The sequence below is a fragment of the Pteronotus mesoamericanus genome, unplaced genomic scaffold (genome assembly GCF_021234165.1).
Source record: "Pteronotus mesoamericanus isolate MK-2021 breed Mesoamerican mustached bat unplaced genomic scaffold, CSHL_Meso_final contig_82, whole genome shotgun sequence".
NCBI lineage: Eukaryota > Metazoa > Chordata > Mammalia > Chiroptera > Mormoopidae > Pteronotus > Pteronotus mesoamericanus.
The window spans coordinates 31,878,758-31,895,587 of record NW_026555265.1 but is presented as its reverse complement, the minus strand read 5'-3'; the positions used below and the strand labels follow the sequence as shown (position 1 = coordinate 31,895,587).

At 37.3% G+C, this 16,830-nt stretch overlaps 1 protein-coding gene across 1 annotated transcript in view; it reads right to left on the bottom strand.

Moving 5' to 3' along the window:
- Nucleotides 1-16,830, bottom strand: part of NSUN3 (NOP2/Sun RNA methyltransferase 3) — a 64,934-nt gene that overhangs the window by 25,400 nt on the left and 22,704 nt on the right. The window contains exons 4-5 of the mRNA XM_054585252.1: nt 14,838-14,992; nt 13,975-14,096 (exon numbers count right to left, since the gene is read on the bottom strand). Of these exons, the coding sequence (XP_054441227.1) occupies nt 13,975-14,096; nt 14,838-14,992 (277 nt within the window). The remainder of the gene's footprint in view (nt 1-13,974; nt 14,097-14,837; nt 14,993-16,830) is intronic.

The window sequence follows — 16,830 nt, the reverse complement described above, 5'->3', positions numbered from 1 at the left end:
TGGAGTTTTGTTCTATTCTTTCATTTGGGCCATATTTCTTTGTCTCTTCATTTTGGCAGCCTCCTTGTATATTAGGTAAAGCTGCTTTGCCTTCCTCTCTTAGTAGTGTGTCCTATTGTAGAAAAGCACACCTGTAAGTTGGATGGGGCAGAGCTTTAGGCAATCACCAGGGTGGGACTATCCTTATGAAACAGGTTGATGGAGGCTCAGGTATGGTGTCGCCGCTCTGTGGCTTTTTGTGAGGGAGGGCTCTGAAAAGAGACAGTGGCCACTGCCTGGCCTCTGGAGTTTTTCCAGGATGAAGCTGTCCCTGGCAATCACCTTGAACTTCGGACACTTGGTTTCTCCCCATTTGCCACTGGTACCATTATAGCTGCTGCTTCAGTGCTGGAGTCCAGAGGCAGTGAGTCTGCATAAGCCCTAAGTCCATTGTGGGCCCTTTAAGAGGGGATGCATGAGAATCCCACATTTTCTTCTGCCTCTCCAATCCCCACTGGTTTTTAGAGGCAGCAGTTATGGGGACTTACCTTTCTGGCACGGGAACCCTGGGCTGGGTGTTCTGGTACAGGGCTGAGATCCCTTGCTCCTGAGGCATCCCTGATTTTTACCTGCCAGACACAGGTATGGGACCACTAGTTCTGCAGCTCCCATATCAATATCTCAGCCTCTCCTACCTGTCTGGATGAATGTGACTTCTTTAATTCCTTGGCTGTTGATCTTCCATAAAGCCTGATTTTCTGACTATTCTTAGTGATAGTTCGTAATTTAGTTGTAATTTTTGCTGTGTTTGTATGAGGAGGCAAGCTATGTTTACCTATGCCTCCATGTAACCAGAAGTCCTGTTCTTACAGCAGTCCCTTTAGAATCTCTTAATGCTGGACTGGTGGAGATGTACTTTATTAAATTTCTTTTGTCTGGGAAGCTCTTTATCTGGCCTTCCATTTTAAATGAGAGCCTTGATGTATTGAACAGTCTTGGTTGCAGGTCCTTGCTTTTCATTACTTGGAATATTTCATGCCAATCTTTTTTGGCTTGTAGTGTTTCTATTGAGAAATCAGCTGATAGCCTTATCAGAACTCTCTTTTATGTTACTAGCTGTTTCTACCTTGCTGACTTTAAAATTCTTTGTCTTTAAATTTTGCCATTTTGATTTTAATGCATCTTAGAGTGGGCCTCTTTGGGTTCATCTTGATTGGGACCCTCTGTGCTTACTGACCTTTTGTGACTTTTTTCATAACCAAGTTAGGGAAGTTTTCTGTCATCATTTTTTAAACAGGTTGTCTATCCCTTGGCTCCTTTTCTTCTCCTTCTGGTATCCCTATGATGCGAATATTGTTACATTTAATGTCGTCCAAAAGCTCCCTTGAACTATTCTTTTTTTTAAATTTGCTGCTCTGACTGGGTGTTTCTTTCTTCCTTGCCTTCCAACTTGGTGATTTGATCCTGTGCTTCATCTAGGCTGGCTTTTATTTCCTTCTAGCTTGTTCTTCATTTCAGATATTGCATTCTTCATTTCCAACTGGTTCTTATTCATGGTTTCTATGTCCTTTTTCATGCTGCTGTAGTTCCCAGAAGTTCCTTGTAGTTCCAAGTTTCTTAAGCATCCTGATAACCATTACTTTGAACTCTATGTCTGATAAACTGCTTGCCTTGATTTCATTTAGTTCTTTTTTTGGTGATTCCTCCTTTTCTTTTGTTTGGGTATTGTTTCTTTGTCTCCACATTTTTTGTTTTCTTTTTGTTTGTTTCTATGTATTAGATTGATTTGCTTTGATTGTCTGTCTTGTGGAGTGGCCTTGTGTGTTAGGAGTTCTGTGGGACCCTGTGGTGCAGACTCCTTGATCTCCTGATCTGGATGCTCTAGGAATGTCCTCTCTGTGGGTTACATGCACTCACTCCCCTTTTGCATTTGGGTCCTGATTGTCACTGGCCCTTTCTTTGGTGGGAAGTCTCCTCCAGCTGGCCAAGAGGCTCAATCCCCACTATGTATTGTACACTGCTTTATATGTGCTGGTAGAACAATGAAAAACAACACAAAAACAACACCAAAACAAGAACTGCCCTGAGCACTACAGCACTATCAATGACAAGAGAGGGGAAAAATAATAATAGTGGAAAGAGACATGGAATAGTAGAGATGAGGAAAAGGAAAGAAGATATGACAAGATCAAAGGAAAGTAAAGTGATTATGAGAGGAGAAAGAAGAGAACTACTACCCGCAATGAATTGAAAGAGAAAATTGGGGAAAAGGAACACAGAAATAGTAACAAAAATAATAAAAGGAGAAAAGCAGGGAACAGTAGAGTAATCAAATATAAGAATAGGAGATATGAAAGAAAAATTAGAGTACCAAAAATAGAAGAAAAAGAAAAAATAGATTAAGAGATAAATAAAATGACTATGAAAAGAAAAAACAGCTAAGGTAATGAAAAAAGAACCAATTGGATTTGTCTCAGCACAGCTTAGATTTGGCCATGTGGTTTCTCCCTTTGCATACCACTCTGATGTCTGCTGCTGTTCATGTCTGGCCCTCAGCTGCCTTCTGAAAGGAAACAAAACAAAACAAAACAAAAAAAAACCAAGCAAAACAGAACAACGAGACAGAGCAAAACTGAAAAAAGAACAAAGAAAAGCTGCTGAGTGAACAGGATTTCAGAGACTGTGGCAGGGGAATTCCAGAGGGTGAAGAGAGCAGTATCCCACAGGGTAAGGTAACTGATTTTCCCCTGGATCAGGCTAGCTCTTCTCAGCAAAGATGGCTGCTGTGGAGCCGAAGTATACAGACGCCCTCAAAATCCCACAGCTGCTCCCCCAAAACTCTTCCTAGTACCTCCCACACCAGACTCACAAAACTCTAGGCCATGTCACCCTCCCTTCTCTAGGGCCCAAAGTGGGTAGCCGCAAACACAAAACACGTGCTTTGCCCCTTGGGTGTGTTGTGGCGGCAGGCACGGGTGGGGAGGATGGTAGTTTCGGCTCGAGCAGTTTTCAATTCTCCCCAGCACAGCCATCCCCCATGGTGCAGACTCCTTGATCTCCTGATCTGGATGCTCTAGGAATGTCCTTTGTGTGGGTTATTTGGACTCTCCTACTGTATTTGTGCCCTGATTTTTACTGGCCCATTCATTGGTGGGAACTTGTCTGGTTGACTAGGGGCTCAACACTTAACACCACCGCCTCTTCCTCAAGATGGCTTCTAGATGTGGGTTAGACCCCCCGTTGGGGCATGCACAGGAGGCCACCTATTGACACTTCCCTCTCACCCCTACATGTCTCCCTCTCTCCCAAATCAATAGAATACATCCTGTATGCATCATCTTCTTTCAAGCCTCTTATCATCCTGATGAGGTGGCGCAAGGAGGGAAAGAACCCAGCAGCAAAACTGTAACACAGGATGGTGGCGAGTGCTTGAGTTGCTCCCTCCAGTGAGCCTCCACCTCGAGATCACCCCACTGCATTACCGTTGTGGTCTCTGCAGCCCCTGTCCCCCTCCCTCCCACCTACTCCCCGCACTCACGGCTCCTCAGCCTATGCGCAGCCTCCTTAGTCCCATTCACGGTTCCAGCAGCCCTTGGGGCTGAGGTGGTGATAGCTCCCTCCCCAGCAAATACCACAGTCTCTGGACCCTGACTCCCAGGAGCAATGGGGTATGAAGCTCGGCATGGAGGGCAGAGAGGCAAGTCTGGTGCTGAGGCTTGGCAGCTGCAGAGGCTTCTTCCTGAGGATACTGTAAATTCCACAAAACACCTCCCACTCTAAATCCGCAGCAGCCAGAAATGCCAGAATGGGTAGCGCGGTGGCAGCAGCGACTCTTCCAAGAGAACCCAGGCTACCTTCTCCCATGTGACCCTGCAGGCGGACAGACACTCGCACAGTCACATACACCTCCTCCCACACTTGTCCGCACACATTCTCACTCACACTCAACTGGATTTTTGAGTTAACTGCTCTGCAGTTTAGCTACAAGACCAGTCTGGGGCTGGGAGCAAGTGAACAGAACTTCCAGCTATTCTGCAGCCATCTTGGAATCTCCTAGATTTGTTTTATGAGGCCAGTATAACCTGGATTCCAAACTATAAGAAGAATATTTCAAGACTGAAAAATTACAGGCCAATCTCACTTAACATACATAAAAGCATTCTAAGCAAAATATTATCATAATCTAGAAAAAATGATATATTTCTATACATTACAGAATTATGAAAGTTTTTATTGAAAACCCAAAACAATGTAAACAAATTTTGAGACTTGGTCAAATTTATCAATATTGTGAAATACTAGAAAATGTCAATACTCTCCAAATTAATAAATTTAATGTAATTCCAATCAAAATCCCAAAAAGTTTTTCATAAGTCTTGATAAACTGATTCAAAAATGTATACAGAAATGCAAACTGGTCAAAAATAACTAAAATACTCTTAACAAAAAGAAACAAATAAATAAAGGAAGATTTGCACCTACATATTATGATATTAATGTCATGGTAATTAAGTGAGTATAGTACTAGCTTGAGAATAAATAAATAAAGCAATTAAAGGGATTTGAAATCAGATCCATATTAATGTAGACACTGAATTTATGACAGAAATAGAACTACAGAGTACTAGAAAAAGGAGAGAGTTTTCAATAAATACTGTTCAGACAATATTCTGTTCATAATATCCATATGGAAGAGAAAAAATGTTAGGAAAGGAGGCAGGAAGGAAGTCAAAGAAAATAGATTCCTCCCTCATACTAATAAACAAAAATTAACTGAAATGGATTCTAGACCTAAATGTGGAAGTTGAAAAATAAAGCTTCCAGAAAATGAAACCGGAGATTATCTGGCATATGGAAAGTTTTCTTAAACAGGATATGAAAAGCATTAATTATAAACAAAAATACAAATATAATAAATTATATAAGAATAGCCTCTCTTTGTAAACTACCACCAGGACCCGCCCCCCCAAAAAAAAGGAAAACACCAAAGCAAGTAAAAGGGCAAGGTACCGAGCCATGACACAGGAGAAGACATTTGCACCACAATGCCAAAAACTTTGAAGGGGCTGTTACTTTGCACTGCTTGCAAGCTAAAAAAATTAGCCTGCCAGTTTTATGGATGTTGCTAGAAGAAATGGGACTCCATAATCAGAAATGATGAGCAGTTAATCACTCAAACAACAGCAGCAGACAAGTCAAATAATGTTTGAATCTGCCCTTTTTACCACTGGTGCCTGGAACATAAAGACACTCAATAAATACTTAGAGGAAGAATAAATGGTTAGAGGAGAACCATCACTATCATTGCCTCATATTTCTAAGGGAGGTTCCCTCTCTCTACCCAGAAAGCAGGGGGTAGGCATTTTGGTGGAGTTAACAATTCAAGACTCTCCCCACCTATTTACTTGAGCCTCTGCAAACAAGGAGAGAAGAGGAGAAGCAGCTAATGTCAAAGAATGACATCCATGGTCATTATCTGATCAGTGGACAGAAACAAAATGAATAAAGTCACTACTCCTGAGCGTCACTACCTTCCTTGTTCTCTTGGACCTGCCTGAATTATGGTATAACAGGTCCTATCCTTTCATCTTCTTAATTATATTTCCGTGCACAGGACATAATCATGCTTCCTAGCAGCTGGTTGGATGAGATGATTGAGTTCCAAGTTTTAGATGTGGGACTAAAATAAGAAGCTTACACTTGGGACTCAAGTCCAAATCATGTTTTTCAATTTCGTTTCATTAGAGGCTCCTAGTTGGGGTTTACAGGTAACCTAATGCAATGCATTGGATTGTCAAATCAGAGTCTCCTGAACCAGAGATCTCAACCATTATCAAGCTTTACCAATAACCTCAAGTATACAAGCAATCAAGTGGCACAAGAGGAGCAGGGGCATTCAGTGTGACTTCCTAAATCTTGCTTCTAGCTCAGAATGTTTTCTAGTCAGAAAAATAGATGAGCTCTCTAAGCAAAGTTCACAGATCACCTCGCACATGGGCAGTATTTAGGTTGTCACATCTCCAATATACCTTAGGGAGCTGATAGCTTATATGACATTCTCCAGGAAGCCATGCTTCATAAATCTACAGATCTTAAGTTGTGTTTATCATAGGCAATCCTAACAGAGGACATTTTCCTCAAAGCATGCCTTAAGCATCAATTTTCCCATAAGAGTTTAGAAGTAGACTAAATTCATTAGTCTATTTACCAAACAGGTCAGTTATCAAAATGTTTAACTAGGATACCTGCCTTCTTTCTTTCCCTGAGAGTTTCTCCTGGGAAATCAAAAGAGAAATGGATCACAGGCTAGCTGCTAACTCCTTCTCTAAAGAGTTATCAGGCTCTTGCGTGGATCATTAAAAAAGCTGATGTTTCAATCTCCATTAAGATATGCGTTTGTAATTATTTCTGGCATCAATGAGATTCTATTATTAGAAAGAACAGTCTTTGACAGTCCAAGTTATTTGAATGAGTGAATGAAATGATTTAATATGACATAGCCATTTCATAACTATGATTTCAAAGACTATTTAGTAATTAAATGTTTCTAATTAAGAAGAAATCAAATTGTATATAACTATGATTTCCATTACTGTAAATACTATATGCAAAGGAAATAACTCTGTAAAATAAGTTTCTTTCAATAGTTTATTTTATTCTTTATATTTCTTTGTATATTCCAAATGCTTTATAAAACTACATTACTTTAATGATTAATAAAATATTAGAAAAAATAGTTTCAATTTAAATATTAATCTGTTGCTTGTTTGGTAAAATAGACCTTCATACATTTATACCATATCCTTATCCTCAACAAAGTTAAATGGCCCCCACTCTTGCTCCTTCTGCACCCTAACTATTCCTTCCATTGTAACATTCTTATTGTATTTTATGATAATTTCCCTGAGGACCTTGAGAACAAGGATGATTTCCTATATATTTTAGTATCTGCAATGCCTAGTAAAGTTTCTAATACAAAGCATATACTTAATAAATATTGGGTAAATTAGTAACTGCTGACAAAATTTTATTTTCAAGATTGTATTTCATACCATCAATCTACATTTGAGACCATTTTATGATAGAAAATATAATAACTACAAATTATAGCTATGTATGTCTCCTCAACCTTTTATAATTTCATTTAATGTGGAAATTTTGATCTGTAAACTCTTACTAAAAAGAAATACGTACTTTACCCAAACTACAGCTTTTTAATTTCAGAATTTCTGACTCCTGCTGCCAAACTTAAAAAAAAGGAAGGAGGAGGAGGAAGAGAATTAGCAGTAGCAATAGCAGTAGTAGTAATAATAGTAGTAGTAGTAGTAGTAGTAGTAGTAGTAGTAGTGACAACAGAGGTTTGCCTTTGCCTTCTGGATTTCAAACGTAAGATTAGGTATATGATGATAATATGCAAAATTAGCTGAATTAGATAAACATTAAAAAGAAAAATATATACATAGCTGAAATAATGGTGGAAAAAACAGTCCATTTTAATAGAACTATATGTCCAAAGATTTCCAGTATGAACAAACACATCAATGTTTTGGGTGCAGTGTTGACAAATGACAAAGACCCATGCTCCACAGTCATTAGGTATCACTTATCTTAGCTCAAGAACATAACAGAAGCAATGCTGGTGGTTTTCTTTAATGATTCTTTTAAAATACAGTTTTTATTGTCAAAGTTCCACTTTTTAAAGATTGTTATCTGGATGATTTATACAAATTTTCAAACTGTTATAAAATAATCTAAGCTTCCTTTTTCAATGAGTTCACAAATTGGAATTTACCTATCAACTAGTGAGAAAAGAAAACCAGAAGGGGTCAGTACTTTAAATGTGATTGATTTCTTCTGAGGAAATGGATGACATGACACATTACTGCAATAAGATACTTATATTTTTGTTATAAATCATACTCTTCAATTCCTGCTTTCCCACCTAAAAATCGTGTACACTTCTCTTGCACAAGCAACATGGTCACTTTCTAAAAAGAGTACACATATGTCATTTTTAGTGTATTTTCCCATTGTTTTTCTTAAATAAAAAATGAGGCAAGAAAATCTGATTATGTACTATGTATATCCATAGTATGTAACAGACTGGCCTCCAAAATTATTTTGAGAAATGATAATAAACATATACCTTCAATTGGCACACTATAATTAGAATTGGCTTATAATCAATTATTCCTTATATCGCTTCCCACAGTCTCATCTTCTGAAAAATGGTTTGGGGGACAGATGTGTGAGAGAATTGTATGTAACTTTTTCTTCATATTTTAAAAATTTAATAGAAAATTCTAATTTTTCCACTTCTGTCTGGATAAATCAGAGAGCCCTTAATAAGTGTGCAATGACCTAATGTGCCTTGAGATTGTTTTCCTGTCATCACTGTGATTTCCAGTAAGCTTTTCATGCTAAAATACCAGGTTAGATTACTATTTTTATGATTATATATAGTATATATGCTATATGTACATTTATGTTTTAAAGAATTTTGAAAAGACTATTACATATATTACCATACTATATCTATTAACATTACTCCTTTTAGAAAATTTAACATCAAGAAATTTCTAATAAATAAAGTGTCAATTTTCATTTAAGTATCACAGTCATAAAAATATGTATAAGATTAATATTTGGTTGTAGAATATAGTGTTTCAAAAGCTACAATTCTGAATACTATGCGGACTATTTAATGTAAATATGAGTGATTTCTGATACGGTAAATCAATATATAGCCATGGAGAGCATAACGTTCCTTTGAGCACCCTATTAGAAGACAAAAGTGGATACTAGTCTATCTATCAATGACAAAATAGTACAATCAAAAAGTTTTCCTTATTTGCCTCTCAAATATCCTTCCACTCCTTTTCTCCCTTCTGAGAGCCACTTTCTGTCTACAATACCAGACAAAGCAATATTTGCTTGCTTGCTTTCTAATTGTTCTTTGCAAATGCAAATAAGGATCTACTATCAATCCTTCATACTTTTGACTAAAATATCCACATATCATCAATATATTTACTTTCTTGCATATGTTTGCTTTTAAAACCTTTTATTTCTTATTGAGGAAAAAAGGATCACCTTTTCTTAAAAGTAATGCAGTAACAAGGTTAGGAAAATTGAAGAAAGAAATTATTTTGTATGTGATATAGTACTAGAGCCATCTCTGATTGTAACAGGGTGTAGCTAGGCCCCTCCAAAGGGGATTTGTAATGGGGTCCAGAAATTGAGGTGTCCAAGAAAAATATAGGATATTCTCACTTCTGCCCCACTAAGCTGGCTGCCATGGAGGATGGGAGACAGGGAGCTGGGCCATTTAAAGTTATTTTGCAACAAGCTGAGGACCATTGTGAGTTACTTTGAAAATCAACAACAGGTCCACTTCACACTGGATATGGAATGAGGGCCATTGAGAGTCATTTTGCTTATCCGTAACAGGAGGTTAACTTCACACCTCATATGCAAAGATGGTTATTTTGGTACCAACAAGGCTAACCAGGAAGGTTTGCATAACTTTAACCAAGGATGTAACTGGGAAGCAGTTTCCCCTGTTGCAGCTCCTGCTGAAGGAGCCAGAGATGGGGTTGCTGGGGAAGATTCCCACTGGGGTTGGGACCCAGGCACAGCAGCCATGCTAGAGGCTTTTGACCATGCAGTTTTGGGAGCGGAATGGGGGCTCCTCTGAACACGAGGCTTAGGAAGCAGGAGAGCAAGATGTAGCACCCATGCAGGCAGCTCCCCCCACCCCACCCCACCCAGCTTACCATGTGTGTGCATGAGAGCTCAGAGATGGCTTGCTCTACGCCACGAGGGAACAACGAGAAGACCATGTGGAAAGGAAAGGGGAGAAAGGACTCTTGCTAGTGGGCCATGAGAAGGTGCCACGTGGCTCTGAATTAAGAACTGGAGATCCCGGCAATGCAGCGGATGGTGTTGGGAACAGCTAGAGGCCTGCCTAGCTGAGCTCTGGACTTCTGTTCTTTTTCTTCTGAGGGGGAAAGCAAGACTCTGTGTGTTGGTGGGTGTTTTAAATGGTGGCTGCTTTAAAGGAATTTTTAGATTTAAGGGTGACATTTAGCCATTATCAAAACCTGTATAATTTTTTGAATAAATAGTTCCTTTTCTTTTCTCCAAGCTCTGCCATTAAGAGCCACAATTTTTAAGCACAGTGGGCAAACGAACCTAGAACAGAGGGACCTTGAGGAAAGAGGGGGGCGCTGTTCCAATAACAGCATCTGGGGCTCCACTGCCCAATGGGTCCACGTTCGGTAACATGATGGGAAAAATACTATAGACTCTTCAACTTTTGGAGTTAGGAGATAAAAAAAGAAATTGTAGCTGGAATTGTCATTTTTTCCTTTAGCTTTTTAACCTCTAAACTTGTAGATGTCAGAGAATTAGAACCATTTCCTGTGCCTACAGTTTGGGTATCTCCTCTTTCCCCTTCATTATTATAATCACACAGCCAAGTGGCTCAGAGCTTCAGCTGCTTCAAGTGGCTCCAAAACCTCTCACAAAGACCAAGCATCTGAGGCAGGAAATATGGTTTAGCTCCTCAAGGAAAACAATGGGAGATGGCTAGTATGATGGTCTTTCCCCACATATGATTACATAAAAACCTACACACATTGTGATTGAGATGTCCATTTTGTGCTCAGTCAATATGCTACTAAAGTGATGTGGTGCTAAAGCCATTCCTTTGCGGGAATAAGATGATGGGAAACCGCAGTAGCAACTAAAGAAGAGTCTTAGTTGTTAGGCCATAAAAGAGGGGCTATGTGAGCTTTATGTAAATGCATGATCTTCGTGATGATGACTGAAATGCTATATGATGTTAAGAGAAATGCATTAAATGAGGAAAAAACTAAACTAAAACTAAAACCATATTTTGATTATGTAAAAGCAACATCAATCAAAATAAATTATGTGAACTGCTTTATATTTATGCCTAATTACCATGCAGCACAATAATGATCATACCATTATTTTTGTCAGACTAACTTTGCCACAAATTTAATTATAGATGTAAATTCTAAATACACAGCCCTTGTAATTTAGTGTTTTTAAACAATTATGTACTGATCCCCTTCTACATTTGACAACAAATCATACACTGGGAATAAAAACCATTACACAACCCCTGCTCCACGGGGCTTACAGTCATGTTGAGGAGAGAGAAAAGTACTGGCCAAATGTCAAGCAGAGGAACTGACAATATATTTTTCAAAGCAAAAAGAACAGGAATTGCACTAGCCTCAGAAGAATGACACTCAAGGTAAGGTGAGTTTGAAGAGCTGCTCAGTTGGAACACAATGCAAGAATAATCCTGGAACTATACAGGAAGGAACTATATCCAAAAAAGGCTTAAATATCATACTAAGGAATTTGACATCTTACTGGCAATAGGGAACAACTGCAGGATTTCAAAAAGGAAAATGACAAGATCAAGTTTATATTTCAGATCAGACTTGGTTTTACTTAGGGGAGTGAAGTTGAGCTAACATCTGGAGACATGCAGGGCAGTTACGCGTCAGTCACAGAGATTTAGGTGACAGATGCTGGTGGTTTAGATTAGGTTGTTAAGGATTAAGAGAATTGGATGGGCTTGGGAGATATGTAACAGGTACAACTGATATGTCTTAGTGGTAGATTGCATATGAGAAAGGGGAGTTTGAAATTAACTTCTGATGTACATAAATACATGGTATGCATAGCTGAGATACAGAAGAGAGAAGAAGAGGCACGTTGGTGGGGTTTTTATTTGATTTTTTGTCTTTTTGATGGGAGGGACAGGAGAGCATTAGAAATTGAGTTTTCTTTTGACAAACTAAGCTTTATAACTAAATTTTATGTGTCTGAGGGGCTTCCAAATGGAGATCTCTGATAAGTAATTGAATATATAGATCTGAGACAAAGGAAAAAGATCTGAGCTTAGACCATATTTGGGAGATAGCATTTTGTATCAGTTGAATGATACTGATATATATCTGTATCAGTGTATATCTGATGGCTTCATCAGCTGAACCATCAGATATATAGAAAAAGAGAGAAAACATCAGTAGCCTAAGGAAAAGCCAAAATTTGTGGAGTGAACTAATTAAGTGCAAATTAAGAAAATAAATAGAAAAAAAAAACAGGAAAGCACATGATCACAAAAATTAAAGGAAGACACTATTTTAAAAGGGAACAAGGAGTCAACAAAGTCAAGTGCAAGAGGAAGTAAAGACTGGTACAGCCTTTTTAGAGACTAATTCAAAGTATCTGCCAAAATGTTTGATCCTCAATTCTACTTCTTGATATTTAATCAAGGAGAATGTTAGTATGTTTATCCAGTAAGACAATTTAAAGGATAGTTTGAAAAAGTAAAAAAATAATTATCTAAAACAGATAATTAGAGTATGATAAACTGACCTTATGAATATTTCACAGAAGTTGAAGAGATATACAAGGAAGACTTTAAGAAATAGTAAGTACAAAAAAGACCAAGTTTCAGAACAATATATATACAATGACAGCAGTTACTTTTTAATGTTTTTCCCGAGGTATACGTAGTTGTAAGAAAAGCTATAGAAAAATTAAAGACTATACACGCAACTTAAATCCCACAGTTAACCCTGTGAGCAAAGCTGGTATTTTGTTCATTCTTTGGCCAAGGGGGCCTTTTACTTTCCTTGTATTATCTGAATATAGTACAATGAATTGATACAAAGTGGGAGGAAAGCAGTACACAGAATATAAAACACAGAAAGCTTGGTAATGAACAGGAAGAAAAAGAAGTGAAAGAAGAATTGTTTATGATAGAAAGAAGAAAAAGAATATTCTCAGGAAGCCTGATTGCCTACTAATCACAACTTTAAAAAGATTGAGGTCCTAAAGCTAACAAGCCATCATAAGATTAAGTGTCTGTTGTAAGGTATAAAGTCTAACAATTGCAAGGCTCAGAGTAGCTGGAATAATTCACTAAGAAGGCAGATCAAGAAAGTTTAGGCAAGAAAGAAGGTGTAGGGCAGAAGCTATGCAACACCCAAGAGACAGGAGGGAAAGTTAACAAGAATACTCAAAATATTTTAGGATTACAGCATATGCAAGGCTAACATTGGAGGTATACAGCTTGTCCAATAAGGAATATTTAGCAGAATCATCTGGTAAGCACTACCAAGAGTCACCATAATGAGCTGATACATCATCTGATACAAAAACAAGACCACCTATTAGTACTGGTTGTAATACTTAGGTAATAGCAGATGATAATAGCTGTCTATTAATCAGAAGTAGGAAGTAAAGCACACTGTAAGCAGTGCACAGAAACTGTCACTCGTTCTCTTTACACATGTAAGAAGTAATGAGTGATAAGGCATCATTTAACTCTATTTTAAATATTCCAGAGAATTTGTAGTCAGCTTTAAACAACAGGGATTACTTGGGAGTAGAGCATAAGTAGAAATCATTTTTGAAACCAGGGCATTCTCAAAATGCCTCTCTTATGAAGGAAACCAAGAATCTTTAGGTGATCACGCCCTTCTGGAAAATACTTAGAGGGGAGATAGGTGCTAACAATTTACTACAACTTCCTAGGAGGCTGTTTCATCCAGATCAATGTGTTCATTACAGAAGAAAATGCATTCTGATCCAAAGCTGCATTCTATTTCAAATTCTTGTCAAAGAACAAGGTGATGAACCCTAAGCTTGGGATGGGCCCAGTGAGAAAACAGTTTTAAACCACAGTAAAATCATGTGTGTCCTTTAAAAGACAATGCACAGTAATACTGTATTTCACTGACAGGGCAGGAGCAGAAGTAACATTACAGCATAAGAGCTGAAAGGGAAGAGACTGAGAGTTTTCTGGGTGCTGACTTTAGAGGAATAATTACTGACACCAACATAGGAAACTTCCCACTTGGGGGCTCCCCTATGTCATGTTTTGTCATGCCTATTTAAATTACACCAGAAATAAAAAAAAATGTTTGTATTAACAGTCCTTACCTTAAGAGTTCTATCTGTAGAACAGGCAACTTCCACCTTTGGCTAATCCTACAGGCTGCCTTCTGAGAATCGGAAGAGAACAACCAACTTCGATCATTTGAACATGGAGCATCAACTAACACCTAGACAGAGGACACAAAATGCAAATATGACTAAAAATATATCCTCAGGCACAAAGTATCTAGGGAAACTATGTAAAACTGACCAAAAAATAGCAAAGATATTTATTTGAAGCCAAAAATACACCATGTTAAGTTCTTCTTTCTGACATTTCTTCACCAATACTTCTCAACAGAGTTTCCCATGCACTTTCAGTGTTGAGTTCAGTAGCGAGTGTGGGGGGAGGGTCAGTGGGAATGAGAGGCCTACAAGTCTAATGTCTAATAATACTTCCTATTCCTGACAACTGCAGAAAATACTTTACAAAAGTGACTCATTTTAAACAGATATTACTATATTTCTGAATTCTCATCATGTATTTTTAGGAACTAATATTTCAATTTCAGTTTACTGAAACGTTCTCTTTTTCTTCAACTATCACACTCTGATATGAAATGTTACCAAATTAAAGCAATACAATGCAGATGTTTTTATACTGACAAATAATATCTGATCTTTTCCTAAGTATCTTTGAAGTACCTGGAAATAAAATAATTCTATAATCTCCAACCCCAATGTGACTGCTTCCCTGAAACATGCTGACCATCAAATGAAAACTGCTTCCATGTTCACTTTATCAAAATTTCCCAGGGTGCTGAAAAATTATCAGGCTCCTTCTAGAAGCAGATGGAAAACAACACAAAAGCAACACAACAGTGGTATCATTGGGAGTCCATCAGTTTGCCACAATGTAATAAAAGTACCTTGTCAAATGTTTCAGGCTGGGCATCTCCCATTTCTCTGCCATCCATTTCAGACACTTTAATTACATTCATCAAGGGCCGTGGAATGAAAGATTCTAATGTCTGCCTCAGCCACCTCAATCTCAGACTATCATATTCATTACAATGAAGATAACCTAAAGATAAAGAATTAAAGTTTTAAAATGACTACAATTGTTAAATTTCTATTTTTGATTGAACAAATTTCAAAAAGAAATATAATTATGCAGAAATAGGGCTCAGAGGTAATTATGATTCTTACCCTTAAAAAATATAAACATTCACTACATAAAACATTAATAGTTTTGCTTATATACTGTATTTTGCTGTGTATAATGCATTCCCATGTACGTACACCCATGTTTTTGTGCACACTATATATGGGATTACTTTGCCTATGGGATGTAATCATTATACCCATGTATAATGCACATCCTTATTTTTCTCTCAAAAATTTGGACAAAAAATTTGGGCACATCGCACATGGAAAAATATGGCATCTTGTCAGAAGCTCTTTTTATTCATTCAAATATGATTTTGGAGGTGAAACCCTGTAATATACATCCAATACCTCAGTTCTTCCCTAAAGCTATTAAGAATAAATGACATATTCTATTAAATATATTGAGCTCCATTCAAGGCAGCATATCTCATTTTAAATAAAGGAAGATATGTAGTATGCAGAAAAACACGTGTAAAGTGCAATTAATAGGGGTTAGAAAGACATGGGCCCAAATTATGAGCTGTTAGACTTTGGTGGGTAGCATATTCAGCATGGTTATGCTAAACACAGCGTTGCTTCACATCTGGGGCAGGATGGAGAGGGATGACACAAGATTTTATCATGCTACTCAGAATAGCACAGAATGTAGAACTTAACGTTTCTTCCTAGAATTTCAATGGGTAACTAAAAACACAAAAAGAGAAAATATGGATAAGGGGAAACTACTTTACAGAAGGCACTTAGCAAATGGTTCTGTCCCTAATAAAATCAATTTGATTTTCCTTTATTTGAATATATATATTTACTATACTCTCAATTTTATATAACATAGTTGTATTTAAATACAAGCATTTTTTTAATTCATGAAAGTATAAAGGAAACATAAAAAATTACCTGAAACTATCTTCATATAACTGCCATTTAACATTTTGATAACCATACTGTAGCTCTTCATGCAGATACCAGCAGACAAAATTTATATAAATGGAATGATGTATTTGTGATGTCATTTTTTCAACTCATTCTTCATCTACCCCATCCACCAACCGCCCAAGCCCTCCATCAAAAGGAACCAATATGATTATTTTTATACCCAGGATTGTATTTACACATTTCTCTGCCCCTTTATTCTTCACATATGCCAATACGTTAAAGAAAATACCATCAAGTCAATTGGTACCTATATAATTTTTAAAGGCAGCTAGGCTTACATGGGATAGATGCATCATCCTTTATTCAACTATTACCAATTGTTGGGCATTCATACTGTTGTCAGCAATAACATTCAATAAATATCTTTATTTTCATAATGTGCTTTTACTATTAGGGGATAGTACCAGAGGAATGGGGTAGGTTTGGGTAGGGAAATTATTAGTTTTAGTAAATACTACCATGTCCTTTCACCAAACTCCCAGAAGCAGCTTATTATTAGTCTGATATGGTATGCGATGTTGTAGTATAATCCTTCATCTCAACAATGGAGTACCTTTTCATTTGGCTGTTCATCATTTGGTTTTGCTTTTCTCTCGAATGCCTACTCTTATCCTTTGCCCTTTTTTTTTTTCATTGCACTATTTATATTTTTCTTAACAAGTAAGACATGTTATAGATATTAACTCTTTACCTGCCATCTGATTTTTAAATGTTTCCTAAATTGTGTTCTGAATTTACTTGGAGTATATTTTGAATATGTAAGTTTCACAATTTTTCAATAGTCATATCTTTTTATAATCTCTTTTAGGTCTTACTTAG